The sequence below is a fragment of the Tiliqua scincoides genome, chromosome 1 (assembly GCF_035046505.1).
Source record: "Tiliqua scincoides isolate rTilSci1 chromosome 1, rTilSci1.hap2, whole genome shotgun sequence".
Classification (NCBI taxonomy): domain Eukaryota; kingdom Metazoa; phylum Chordata; class Lepidosauria; order Squamata; family Scincidae; genus Tiliqua; species Tiliqua scincoides.
The window spans coordinates 307,296,810-307,309,304 of NC_089821.1; the positions used below are offsets into that span (position 1 = coordinate 307,296,810).

The following is a 12,495-nucleotide window of genomic DNA, read 5'->3' on the forward strand; positions in this document are numbered from 1 at the left end:
TACACACTGCTTGTCAGCAGGAAAAGTAAGCAAAGTAGCATACATAGAAAAATATTTTATAATATATAAATTATAAAATGGCTCCTTGCCCCAGAGAGCTAAAAATTCAAGAAAGCAGCAAATGGCCACTGAAAAAGCTGTTGTGCTTGAGTGAATAGGAATCTCCTTTCTGTAACCCCAACGCCACACAAATCTGCTCAATAACTGCAAGAGAACTGTAAAGGAAATTGGCAAAAATCACCTCTCTACCCCTTGTACAAATGGGAGAAGCACTTCAGATACAAACCAATATTTTTTTTTTCTGGCTGACCAAATTTGGGGCTTATACTTCTGACCAGATAATAAAACGATTAAATCTTAACATTCAAGCTTATTTACCTAATTGCTATGCAGGGGATCATGTTAGGAGTTGATTTAGAAGAGCATATGGTAGTAACAAACTCTGTTTTAGTCTCTGTTTAATCTATTCTGTATTCATGTTGAATAATTTATCTAGAATTAAATGTTGCAAATTCTCCTTATGCTAGCCCCGCATTAGAATCCCAAACTGTAGATGTTAAACATTTATTGCAAAATGATCTAGAACTATGGATAATGAGGCTATCCCAACTTTAAGAGAAACGGACTTTGTAATCTTTCATTACTAAGATTACAGTCCTCTTCCTGCTTGACTAGTGCAAGACTCACTTCATTTTAGTGGGGCTTACATGAATTTAGCACCTTGAGGTCTGGGCAGGAAAACTGTATTTTGAAATGCATTTTGTAATGCATATAATGTTGAATACAATAACTGTCTGTATTTTAATGAATTCATTAAGTCTGGTATAGTCTGCTTCATATCTTTATCTAAACATTTGTGTTTTACTTCAATGTCTTCTCTTACTCAGATGAAAAGATCAGTAGATCTTTATTTGGATGTTGTTTGAAAGCAAGAACATTCTCTCACAACTGTAAAAGTCCATTTCTCAAACTTTAAAACCACGGCCACTTTTTATTTGAAAGCCAGTGTGCTAAACTACGCTTAACGCTTAATGCCTTTCATTAATCTTTCTGTGCCACAGTTTGAAAAAATGTGCTAAGTTTATGAAAGGGAGCTGCAATATGCACTGGATGTGCAAAAGGAAAAATGAAGGCCATTAGATTGGTTCCATTCATGATATAATTATTTGTGAACTGTACATATATATCTTGAGTATAAATGTATTACTTTAGACGAGAATGTATTAAAAATGTACTGCAGCTTTAGGTTATAGAACTGTGTAGTCCAGGTAAATTTTAAACCCCTTTATTTTTGTACAAAAGAGAGCATTAGAATGATGTAGACACTACTAGATGTTCACAATTCACAATAAAATAACTTGGCAAAACAAATCTGAGATCTTTGCTCTTTATTTAGTATCAGAAGTTTTTGTCCTGAATATAGAGGATGAAATATAAATTCTGGCCATAATACTTCATCTTTTAAAACATTTTCAGTCTTTTTTTAGTACTGTATATGCTTCAAAATACTGTTCAGGGTTCAGAGTACTGTTAAACTAAGTCTGTGAGCCCAAGGGGGCTTGTTTACCTCAAACATGAGCATTATGAGCCATATAGGGAACTTGTTTCCCCCAAAATTGCACTCAGAGAGATCAACTGTATGAAGGAAACAGAACCAATTTCTCTGGGTTGGTGCAAGACACTAAAGTAGCTCTTTAGATCCTGGCCACTATTAACAATGATTTCTTATTGGAAAAAAGGTTGCTTTTTTCAATTAACAATTAAATGTTGTTAAATGCAGGGTTAAATGTCCTACCTACTATGGCAGTGTCTAAATCTTTCCCCAGTGTGTGTTTGTTCATAATACAGTGGTGCCTCGCATAACGAATGCCCCGCACACCGAAAAACCCGCATAACGAAAGCGTTTTTGCAATTTTGTCCGGTGACTCGCAAGACGAATTTTCTATGGCCGTGCTTCGCATAACGAATTTTTTTTATGACCGTGCTTCACATAACGAATTTTTAAAATTAAAAAGTTGAAGTTTTGTGCTTGAAATTTTTGAAATCCTCAGTACAGTATGTATGCCTTTAAAGAGCACTTAATAAACACTTTGTAAACCAAATTTGACTTTGTTCTGACTTTTCTTGCCCATAGGAACGCATTAATTAAATTTCAATGCATTCCTATGGGAAAACGCGATTCGCATAACAAAAAATTCGCATAACAAAAGGACTTGTGGAACGGATTAATTTCGTTATGCGAGGCACCACTGTATATAAGTAAGGATATTGTTACAAATTAGGCTAACCTTTGCTGTGACTTAAACGTTGTATTTAAAAAAATCTCTTCTTGAACTCCAGAATCTTACTTTGCAAGCTGTTCTTTTAAAAAAAAAAAAAAAACTATTTCTGTGCAGCAAACCTGTGTAGATAGATTTGGCAAACAGTTGCTTTGATTCTTGAATGGAATGTTAAATACGTATCTTCTGATCCAGCTTTTTTGCTGATGTTTTCATGAAATCTTGTTAAACGTGTGTGTGTGTGTGTGTGTGTGTGTGTGTGTGTGTTTCTAATCCATGGGCAAAATGTTTTTGTGATTTAAAGCTGTTGCCCTCACCAAATTAAAACATCCATCATAATCTTGTTTAGCAGATTATGAGATAGACAATCTTTGCAAATTATAGTTTCCAGTTTGATCTCTTGCAACAATCTTCAGATGAAGCATGTGTTAATACGAAAGCTGACAAAGACCTTGTAGTGAGTAATTGCTGGAGACCTTGCTTTAGATTTAGATCAGGGGTCTCTAAACTTTTTGGCCAAAGGGCTGCATCAAATATCTGGCACAGTGTCGACGGCAGGAAAAAAAATTAAATATAAAATTTAAATAGGTACATTAGAAATGAAACTTAGATGAATGAATAAAGGAATGGGCTCAAATGTCCAGGACTTCCCCAAGCATAAACACAGCCCAAGAAATAAAGCACACACTTAAATGGACCCCCATTCCACCACCCCACAAGCACAACTCTAGCTGTGTTTGGTCAACTGGACCAGAGACTCTCAGGGGATCAGAGACTGGCTGCAGGCCAGTTAGAGGCTCTGGCCCCTGGGCTGGGGTTTGGAGACCCCTGATTTAGATGGATCGGTGTTTTGAATGGTTGTTAGGCAAATTCGCATCTCAATACTGCCAGTTCTTATTTAGTTTTTTGAGGTCTTTGTTAAAATGTCTTTCCAAAAATGAAAAACAGTGCAGTTAAGCATTTTTTACATAGAAGTTGTTGTCGCTAGGTTTTTAAGTCTTGATACTCTGTTTACTATGAATAATAAAACTATTTACTGTACTGCTATTGACTGAAAGATGGATTGGGAATTAAGTGCATTCAGTGTTCAGATATTGGTGAAAACTTCATGGTATTGTAAACAAAATATTCTTGACTTTTCTAAGAATTTGTACAGCAAGGCTGAAGGATTTGAGTAAATTTAATGTTGAAACCTAGTTTCTGCATGCATTTATTATGCAATATGTCTCCTGTTTCTCAACTGTTTTCTTTCGTGATGTTTACCATGTAAGCTATAGTTTATCAAATCATAAAAAAATGTCTTTAAACAGTATTTTGGAATATATAATTTACATTGCCTAAAAATAGCAGTTACATTTATCTGTAAAGTCTATTTATAACTAGTTTGTTTTCCTCAGGCAGTATAAGCAGCCAAGACCATAGTGCTCTTTTAATACAAGCTCCCTTTATAGTATTACAAGGATTAAAGCATGATATTTTTAGATAACGATCTAATCAAATTAAAATTTTAGGCAAGATCTGTGGAAGAATTGATGTTGTAGAGATGCCATGCAGAAATGTGTTCTCCTTTACCATGTTTTTTTTCCTTTTGCTAGGATAACCATGATAACAAAATCATTGTAAAGACAATTCTCAATGTGATAAAATTTGTTAACATTGTAATTGTGCCTTTGGTAAAACTGAGTGTTCGCAATATTTTCAATTGCACTTGGATTGAATTTACAAAGAAAGTACTTCTGATTCCCAGAGATCATAAAGAAGCAGGGTGAAGGAGTGCCAGACTTAGTCCACGTCATGCGTACGTTACAAACGGAGAGCATCCCAAACCTTCCACCAGGGGGCGAATTGGCAAGCAAGTGAGTTCATACAAGTGAAATGGAGTTTTTATTTTAAATTAACATTTCATAAGACGATGCTTAAAAACAGAGGGGAAAAATGCACAACATATTTTGAAAGGTTCTGATGCCCTTGCTTTCTCTTTCAAATTTGAGATCCTGTTAAATAAGGACGTGGAGGCGTGCCTAATACTGGGAAGTAAATTCTTTCTAAAATTAAAAGTAGACCTGTTCATACTGCAGCTAAAGAACAGTCAGGCTATTTTTAAGGGTGGCCTCATTTTTTAACTGAAGTTCTTAAATATTAACCTTTTAAAGTGCAAGATGTGATGCATATGATTCTGATTTTTTAAATTAATATGTGCTTTTGACTGGTTCTGTGTTAGTGGTGTTTTCAGCAAACCCATGCTTCCCTTTTGCAAATGATGACTTGCCTAGTTTAGCATAAAACAGTGGTTCTCAAAAGTTTTAGGGAGATTTACTCCCTAAGTAAGTCTTTGCGGGGGAGGGAAGAGGGCTAAGGAGGGGCAAGGGGAGTGCTTTTACTTACTTTCACTGATGTAGGGCTGCTATAGGGTCCAGGAGGTGTGGGGAGCAGGGCCTAGGAGGGGGGGGTAAAGGGGGTAATTTGTACCTGGGCCCAGGAGCCAAAGGAGGGGGTCCAGAAATTCCTTGGGATCTTACATTTTCCTATCTATTTAGACTTGTTGCCTGCATGGGATGCTGGGGACACTATCACAGGCTTGCAGCTGCAGCTACTGGCAAGCCATATATCTGCCAGTACCACATGGGTGGGTAGACCTGGGCTCAGAAGACTTTTCCAGCTGTCTTCACCCTCCCCCATCCTGTTTTGCCCCTCCCTGCCCCCATTCTGCTTGCCCATCATCACCCTCCCCCACACTGTTTCACCCCTCCCCCTTTGCAAAGGGGCCCAAAAGAAACTTTGTACCCCCTGATTAAAGTCCTCTCAGAGGCCCTGGTGGGGAGCCCTGTGCAGCTCGCTGCAGGGCTCCCTGGGGTTTGGATTGTTGAGACATAAGCTTGCGCAAAGCATTTCCTCATTGTGTTGCAAAGAGAAAGGGCTTTGCACACGCTTATGTCTCAATGTTCTAAGCCTCGGGGAGCCCTGCAGAGGGCTGCACAGGACTCTCTGAACCTCCTGGACCCTGCAGCAGCCCTACATTAGTGAAAGTAAGTAAAGGCACCCACTCGCAGCGCATTGGGTGATGCGACACCCAGTGCGCTGATGCTCTAGGGCTCCAGTTTCCTCTCCGCGGGGGGGGGGGAGGGTGCCCTAGAGAGGCAGTATCACAACTCCCAGCACACTGCCTCTCTAGGGTGTTGTCTTGTCTCGTCTCCTCTGGAGGGGGCGCCCTAGAGAGGCAGCATCACAACTTACAGCACGCTGCCTCTCTAGAGCACCATCTTGTCTCCTCCGGAGGATAGGAAAGGGGAGCCCTAGAGCATCAGCGCATCAGGAGTCACATTTCCCAATGCACTGTCTCTCTAGGGCGCCCCTTTCCTCTCCTCCTATAAAGAAGGTGGGGAGAGTGGGCAGCCCCAGTCCAAAGTTCTAGCGCTGCTGGAGAGGCAGCTTCTCACTGCCTCTCCACAGCGATCCTGGGCACCCTTCCTCCGCGTCTGATGGCATCCCTCAGAGGCAGAGGGGAAGCGGCGTGTGCCTCTGATTTCAGAGGAGACGGATGCTGTTTCCAAGGCCCCGATGGAGCCTTCTGCGACCCTTGTAAGCGGCGCGGAGGTCTCCATTATAGCGGTCTGGGGCTGCTGGAAGTGCCACCCAGCAAGGGAGCACCACTCACCTGTCTTAGGCGCCACTTCCAGCAGCCCCAGACCTCCAGTGGACGACTCCAAATCCTCCATCAAGGCCTCGGCTGCCTCCTTCATTCCCCCTTCTTCAAAGAGGGAACGGAGGAGGTAGCCATGCGGAAGTAATTGTGGTGACAAAGATGTCACTGTAATTACTTCCGGGTTAGGGGGGAAGGGGGTGTGGGGGAGGAAAAGGAGGGTTTACCTCGGTGGCTGGGACCCCCAGGTACGGCACTGCACCAGTCCTCTGGATGCTACCTGCTTGTTGCTGCTTTTCTCTATTTGTTTTAATGTCATGTGGTCTATCTGTTGCTTTCTTTTATGATAGTTGATGTGTTTATGGAATCTTAAACAATCTTAAATGCCAACTGGCCGAAAAATCACAAACAAATATTTTAATTCAAATAACTGGTTTTAGTGATGAGTGATAAACTAAGTATGGCCATTTTCAGAACCTTTGTTTTTAAATAACTGCAGGCCTTTGGTATATGTTGACATTTACAACCGTTTTTCCCCTTTGTTTTAGGCGGAGTGTGATTGAAGCAGTTTATAACAGACTGAATCCTTTTAGAAATGATGATGCTGTGAGTATTGCTGCTGTCCAATCTGTCATATGACCAGCTCACTACCCATTTTAACAACCCCTGTTTAAAAGATTGTCAGTGCTTAACGTTTATTTCTGCTTTGTATTGACTTGTCCTGGAAATTGTGTACTGCTCTCTAAATGTGTCTGAATAAAGTCTTCCCTTAACTTGTTTCCAAGAATAGTCAGGGTTTATAAAACCACCCCAGATGATGTCTCCTCATCTGGATGTTGGGAGAGTTAAATGTGAACATACAGCAGATGCTATGAAAATGCTTGTAGCAAGGAACCTTTTGCCGTTCATGAACAGCAAGGTAGTCCTGGCTGTTGCATGTAAAAGTGCATTGTTGTCATGCCACCATATGGCTGAAGACAGTGTCAAGAGACCATGTTATGTTTGTTGCCATGGTTTTAGCATATAGTAGAGACACCATGCACTTATCCCTGTTTCATCACTGGATTAAGCCTCTTTTTTGTGAGACCTTAATGCTTGTATCATGCATTCATCAGGCATACCAGTTTATTGGACAGCATTTTCTGATTTCACTAACTGCTTTGTTACACAGTAACTCAGGCACAGTGCTGGCCTTAGTTCATGGGTGACTAATCTGCTGAAAATCTTTTGTACTTCTGTTTCACTGTACTCTTTATTTCCTTTCACTGTCTTCCTGTTTCCTTTCTATTCATTTTTTTGCTCGGTCTCCTTTCATCTGTCCAAACATGTGCAAGCACTTTATTGCTACTTGCTCCAGGCTCAGATGCATGACACACAACACATACACACTGCTCTTTCTGTTTCTAGAAAGCTTCTCTTCTGCCCTTTGGAAGCTGAAGTTGTTAATTCGCTCTGTTTTCATGCGTGATGATGATAGCAGAAGAAGAATCGCTATGCTTCTTAGAATTTATTTCAGGTGGTAGAATGGAATGGCTATAAAATCTCCAGTTAGTACTTATCCCCATTTCATTGTGATTTGTTTGTGACTACTTACATTTTTGCATAACTATTCCCAAATAATGCATCAAAGTAGCGCACTTGAAAACATAGTGTTACGTAAATTCCTTATATAGTCAATTCTCGCTGCTAGGGATATGTTTCTGGATAACCCAGCAGATATTGAATCATTGATCAGTGGGGCTAGGGGAAGGGGTAGCTAACCTGGTCAGGAATGCCAGCAGTGAAAAACCTCAGGATGGCCACCGCAGATAGCTTCAGGATGACTGAAAACAGGAAGCAAATGATGCAATATGAGTAACATTCCTGTGGATAAGCGAATCCGTGGGAAACTGTGTGCTCAAGCTAAGAAAGTAAAAACAGAAGTGTGGGTCTAAGGAGCAGATTCATCATAGGGTGGGCAGATGTCAAACAAGAAAACTTGTGCAAGGGGGAATTGTGCACTTACTTTTGCTCAGGTGCATCCACACCCACTTTATGTATGCATAAGGCCAAATACAGCTGTCTAGGAACAAACAGTAAGGGTGAGTGAGAGTAGACGTACCTTTTCCCAGTGGAAAAATTGGAAATTTGAAGAACTACTGTATTAGGCAATCCCAGATAATCTCACCTGTCTCAGATTCTTTCATTTTTTTGCAGCACGTGGAAAAAAGTGATATGTGGGAACATATACATCAAATCAAGAAACAAGTTTAAGATGTGAAATAGTAGCAAGAAGCTTGTTTCAGGCTATGCAAACCATCAGTTGTCTGAAGTCCAAGGAGTTCAGAATCTGATTCTGGTTTGAAAACAAAAGATTGTGGTATTTTTAGACATGTTTTCTTTTTGAGATGATGTGGGTTCTGCTTTGTCCATAGTTGTTGTTACCAGTACATGGTGGTGGTTTACTACTGAAAAGTAATAGAATTTAACCCAATACCCAGATTGACTAATAATTTCTTAATACCATGACCTGTTATGTTGGAAGTAGACACTAGGGTTTTTTTTTTTCATGAGTGTTGGAATCATTGATGGTGAGAATTGTTCGTAGTGTGCTCTATATTCATTTATATACTCTTCCAGATTGTTGCAGGTTTTTATGATTTCCGGATAATCCTGAAAATCACGTGGGTAGACAGTAGTCCAAATATTTTATTTTGCTGCTGTTTTCCACTTTCCCTATTTTTTCAGCTGGCAAAAACCAGGATATGCATAGGCATCAGCTTCATCCTTAATACTGTACTAGATATAATGATAATTGTTCCATAATGCTTAAACATTTCTATAAATATACCAAACGGTTCGCTTATATATGTCAATTTGCATAAGTGTAAGTAAGTTTAGATTTTTTAAGAGCATCATGCTGATTAAACATTGTTTCTGGGGGAAAAATTCTAGGAAAAAATATGCTTGACGTCAACATTTCTGGAAATTCTAGTCTGACTTCAGGAATGTTCAGATGTCAGAAGAGTGGAGAAATCCACAGTTTTAACAATCTGAATAACACGTATAAGTAGTACTACTTGTCAGCTATGTGAGTATGAAATTGTGCGTTACAGTAGGTCATGGGATCTAAGCCTGTGGCTTCTTTGTAATAATTTGGTGATGTCTGAACTTGGTGACTCAAACCATCCTTCATCACCAGAGAACTGATATGTGGTCTAAGTACTGCCATATTCAGCCCTTACTATGACTAAGGCAAAGATTCAGATGATGATTTTGGTGGAAAAAAATTTTCATCACATTTAAAAGTAAATTCTTGGAAAGCTAGTATATAGATCTAGTTACATAGGTTATAAATTTGTTAGTTCCAAGTGCCTTAAGTCTGCAGTTAAAAAAGCCAGAAGACCGTATTTATATGAGTAACTGTTACGTTAAATCATTAGCCAGCGTTAAGCCTGACATCTGAAAATAGCTTGCTTTGAAGTTAATAGATTAAAGGCAAGGTCCAAACTAAACTTTGTATGTGTATCAGTTTCATTTGTTGTCTGCTCATGAATTATTCCCAGAGTAAATCTGTTTTCAGCTGGAATCCTAAAATTATCTGCATTTCTACCCTTTTCAGTCTGGATTATCCAGAGACTGCTACAATTTTGGGTGCTCCAGACTTTAAAGGGTTCCTTCTCTTTTCTTTAAGGACTCTGCATCGACTGACGATATGTGGTAAAACTGCCATCTAAGCTGTGGAGTTTACATCCATCCTCTCTGTGGAAAATCACCCAGCCCACAGTGACCCTTCTTTACATCCATCCTCTACCTTATTGAAAGGAGAAAAAAAAAAAAGGTGATAGAAATGACTACAGCAGAAAACAGTCCCAATGCCTAGCCCAGGAACTGGTGATATATTTTGCAAAACAGACTTCTGTAAAAGTGACATTGAAACCATCATGTTGTAAATTGGACTCTAAGCAATTTATGTTGTATGATTTTGTTTGTAAAGTGCAATTGTGGTTGTACAAAATGCTTATTTAATAATGAACTGCTTTACATCATTTAAGGTTAGATTTGAAATGCTTTCTTTGTTGCTAAATGCAACAGAAATCTAGCCCTCTCCATTCATGTTTGTGATTTTAGATTGCTGGGAGCAGCAACCTAACCGGCTTAAATTCTCAGGAGGTGCATAGAAATCAGGTAAAGGATATTTTATATAAGCTGAACGTCCATGGCAGTTCACTGCAAGTCTAGGATGGAAAAGAGCTGGTATACAGTTCATTCTTTTTCAGACTTAACTATATCTTTTTTTAAAAATTCCTGTGGGGCCTAAAGCTCCCATTGTAATATGGGGGAGGTTCAGCAAAAATAGGGATAGGTTAGCCAACTTTGCAAAATGGCCATAGCAATTACAGATAGCAGAGGTTAAAATGCCTTGATTATTTGCACCTTTTCCAGATGTGAATCTTTTACCTTCAGTTGCGCGAGAGGCTGTATCTTTCTGTGTTACTAGAGGCCTGCACTGTTTTTACTATCCTGATCACCTGGGTTGGCTGCTGTTCCAAGTAAAATATTTTGGATTCCATTTTATCAATAAAGCTTGATTCAACAAACACAAAATTTAACAATATATGAGTAACTCCTTTTTACTCTGCTTGTCTTCTGAAATACTTTTAAATTAGATGTCATGTGGGTAAATATTTTTATTAACTAATTGCCCATTTTTTAAATGGGAAGAACTCTTGACTGTTGCCAGAGGCAGCAAAGGTAGACTCTTATCCAGTTTGTGGGCATAAAATGATTTGAAAAACGGAATGACTTTTTAACATGGTTTCTTTCTGGATTTTTGCTTTGAGAGAACCACATGAGCCTATATTTGCCTCTTGTTAATGAAAATTCATTTGTCAGAGCCTGACAATCTTACATTTTATGGTATGTTTTATAAGACCTATGAACCTGGAAAACTAATGATTTAGCAGTATGTGTGATTTGACATGCAGCATGTCGGAATATTTAATGGTTGAGATGAAATTCTAATCTTTAAAAAATGTATAAAAGTAATGCAACTAATTTGACTTTTCTTCCACCAGGCATACAAAAATAACTTTTCAAATCAACCATGTGTTTGCAGAACTACTGTTTGTGCACCTTGTATTTTGTCTTTTTTAAAAGTAGAGGATATTGCACGATTAATATGTAGCTTTCTTTAACTTTCAGTCAGCAGGTGCCCCCAAAGGAAAATCAACAAAATATATATAAATAGGTTGTAGCAATGTAGCTAGAAAAACTTTTTAAAAGGTGTAAAATATACCTTTTTATAGGAAAAAAATGTACAATGCATTTTTCTATATCTGTCTTTTCCCCAACTTTGAAATATACAATTGTGCGTGTATATATAGATTTAACTATTCAGAGTTAGGGAGTGTTTAACAGTGGAAAAAGTAACTTACTTGTGTCTCCGTTAAGGATAGCATTATACCAGCAAACATCTTATCCTTCTTGTTTGTGTGAGGTGCTTAACCTAACATTGTATTCAGTTTGTACCTTGTTCAAGCATGAATGAAGAAAACATAAGCACTGTTTGTATTTATAAATTTATAGCAATTTGGGGTTAAAAGAACAAATCCCTCACCCTAGTGCAAGTAAATGCTTACGATGTACAATTTTGTTGAGTTCAGACTATAAAGATGTCAAACATATATCTTCACATGCACCTAATTAAGAGACTTGTATTTAAAATACTCTATGATAAGCTAGTTAAGGTTTAAACTGGTTTTAGGGTTGGAAAGAGCATTCTGCTTCTTTTTTCCATGTAAAGTGTAATGTGGTTCTTAAAAGGCAAAACCTCAAAATGGACTGTGGAAACTAAGGTTTAAAATCTTTAAAAATCACAGTTGAAAGCCATATATTAAACAATAATTTAAAATGTCATAATGACATAGCACATGTTTAAAACTTACTACAGATGCACCCTTAAAAAAGAAAAACAGACAATTCTGCTGTTGCTACTAGTGCTGTAAAAGGGGTTTGGGGGTAAAAGGCACAGCAGTTTAGATCCCCCTCTGTTTGGCACTTTAAAAAGTGGTCAGAGCACTGTGTCAATTATGCCTAGTTCACTGCTATTTTATGTACCAAAACGAGATTAAATTCATGTATTCAGTGCATCACATAATCTCACAAGAAACTTGCTCTTCATTAATCTGCAAAAAAGAAAAAAAAGCACTTTTCATTTTTGCAACTTTTTTAAATGCTAAAAATTGTTGGAACACCTCAGGGGCAGTGCAGCAAAGTTTTGAAGAATTGTGTGCTATTTATTTCCCTGACTGGAGAAGGAGGAAGTGGATTCCTGTGTGCTGACTCAATAAAGTACTATGATGGTCCCAATGTATCTGTAAGGTGTTGCAATTTTGTGCATTTGCTTTTTATGCATTCCACTCTGTATATCTTAATTTGACAAGTTTCAGTTGTTTGAGCGTTTCAGTTTCAAACATCATTGAACTCTGAGAAAATCTAATATTCAGATAGCCGTATACTGCTAAGAAATGCTTAAACAATCTATACAGTAGTTAAAACGATTGAATTCAGTATACATATGAGCTAGCCGCACAT

General features: G+C 38.4%; 1 protein-coding gene across 2 annotated transcripts in view; it reads left to right on the plus strand.

The window, feature by feature from the left end:
* PPM1A (protein phosphatase, Mg2+/Mn2+ dependent 1A) overlaps window positions 1-12,274 on the plus strand; it is a 36,455-nt gene extending 24,181 nt beyond the window's left edge. For both annotated transcript variants that reach the window (XM_066629697.1, XM_066629691.1), the window contains 3 exons: window positions 4,027-4,135; window positions 6,468-6,525; window positions 9,593-12,274. In XM_066629697.1, the coding sequence (XP_066485794.1) occupies window positions 4,027-4,135; window positions 6,468-6,525; window positions 9,593-9,622 (197 nt within the window). In that variant the 3' untranslated portion in view covers window positions 9,623-12,274. The remainder of the gene's footprint in view (window positions 1-4,026; window positions 4,136-6,467; window positions 6,526-9,592) is intronic.
* Window positions 12,275-12,495: the final 221 nt, after the last annotated feature.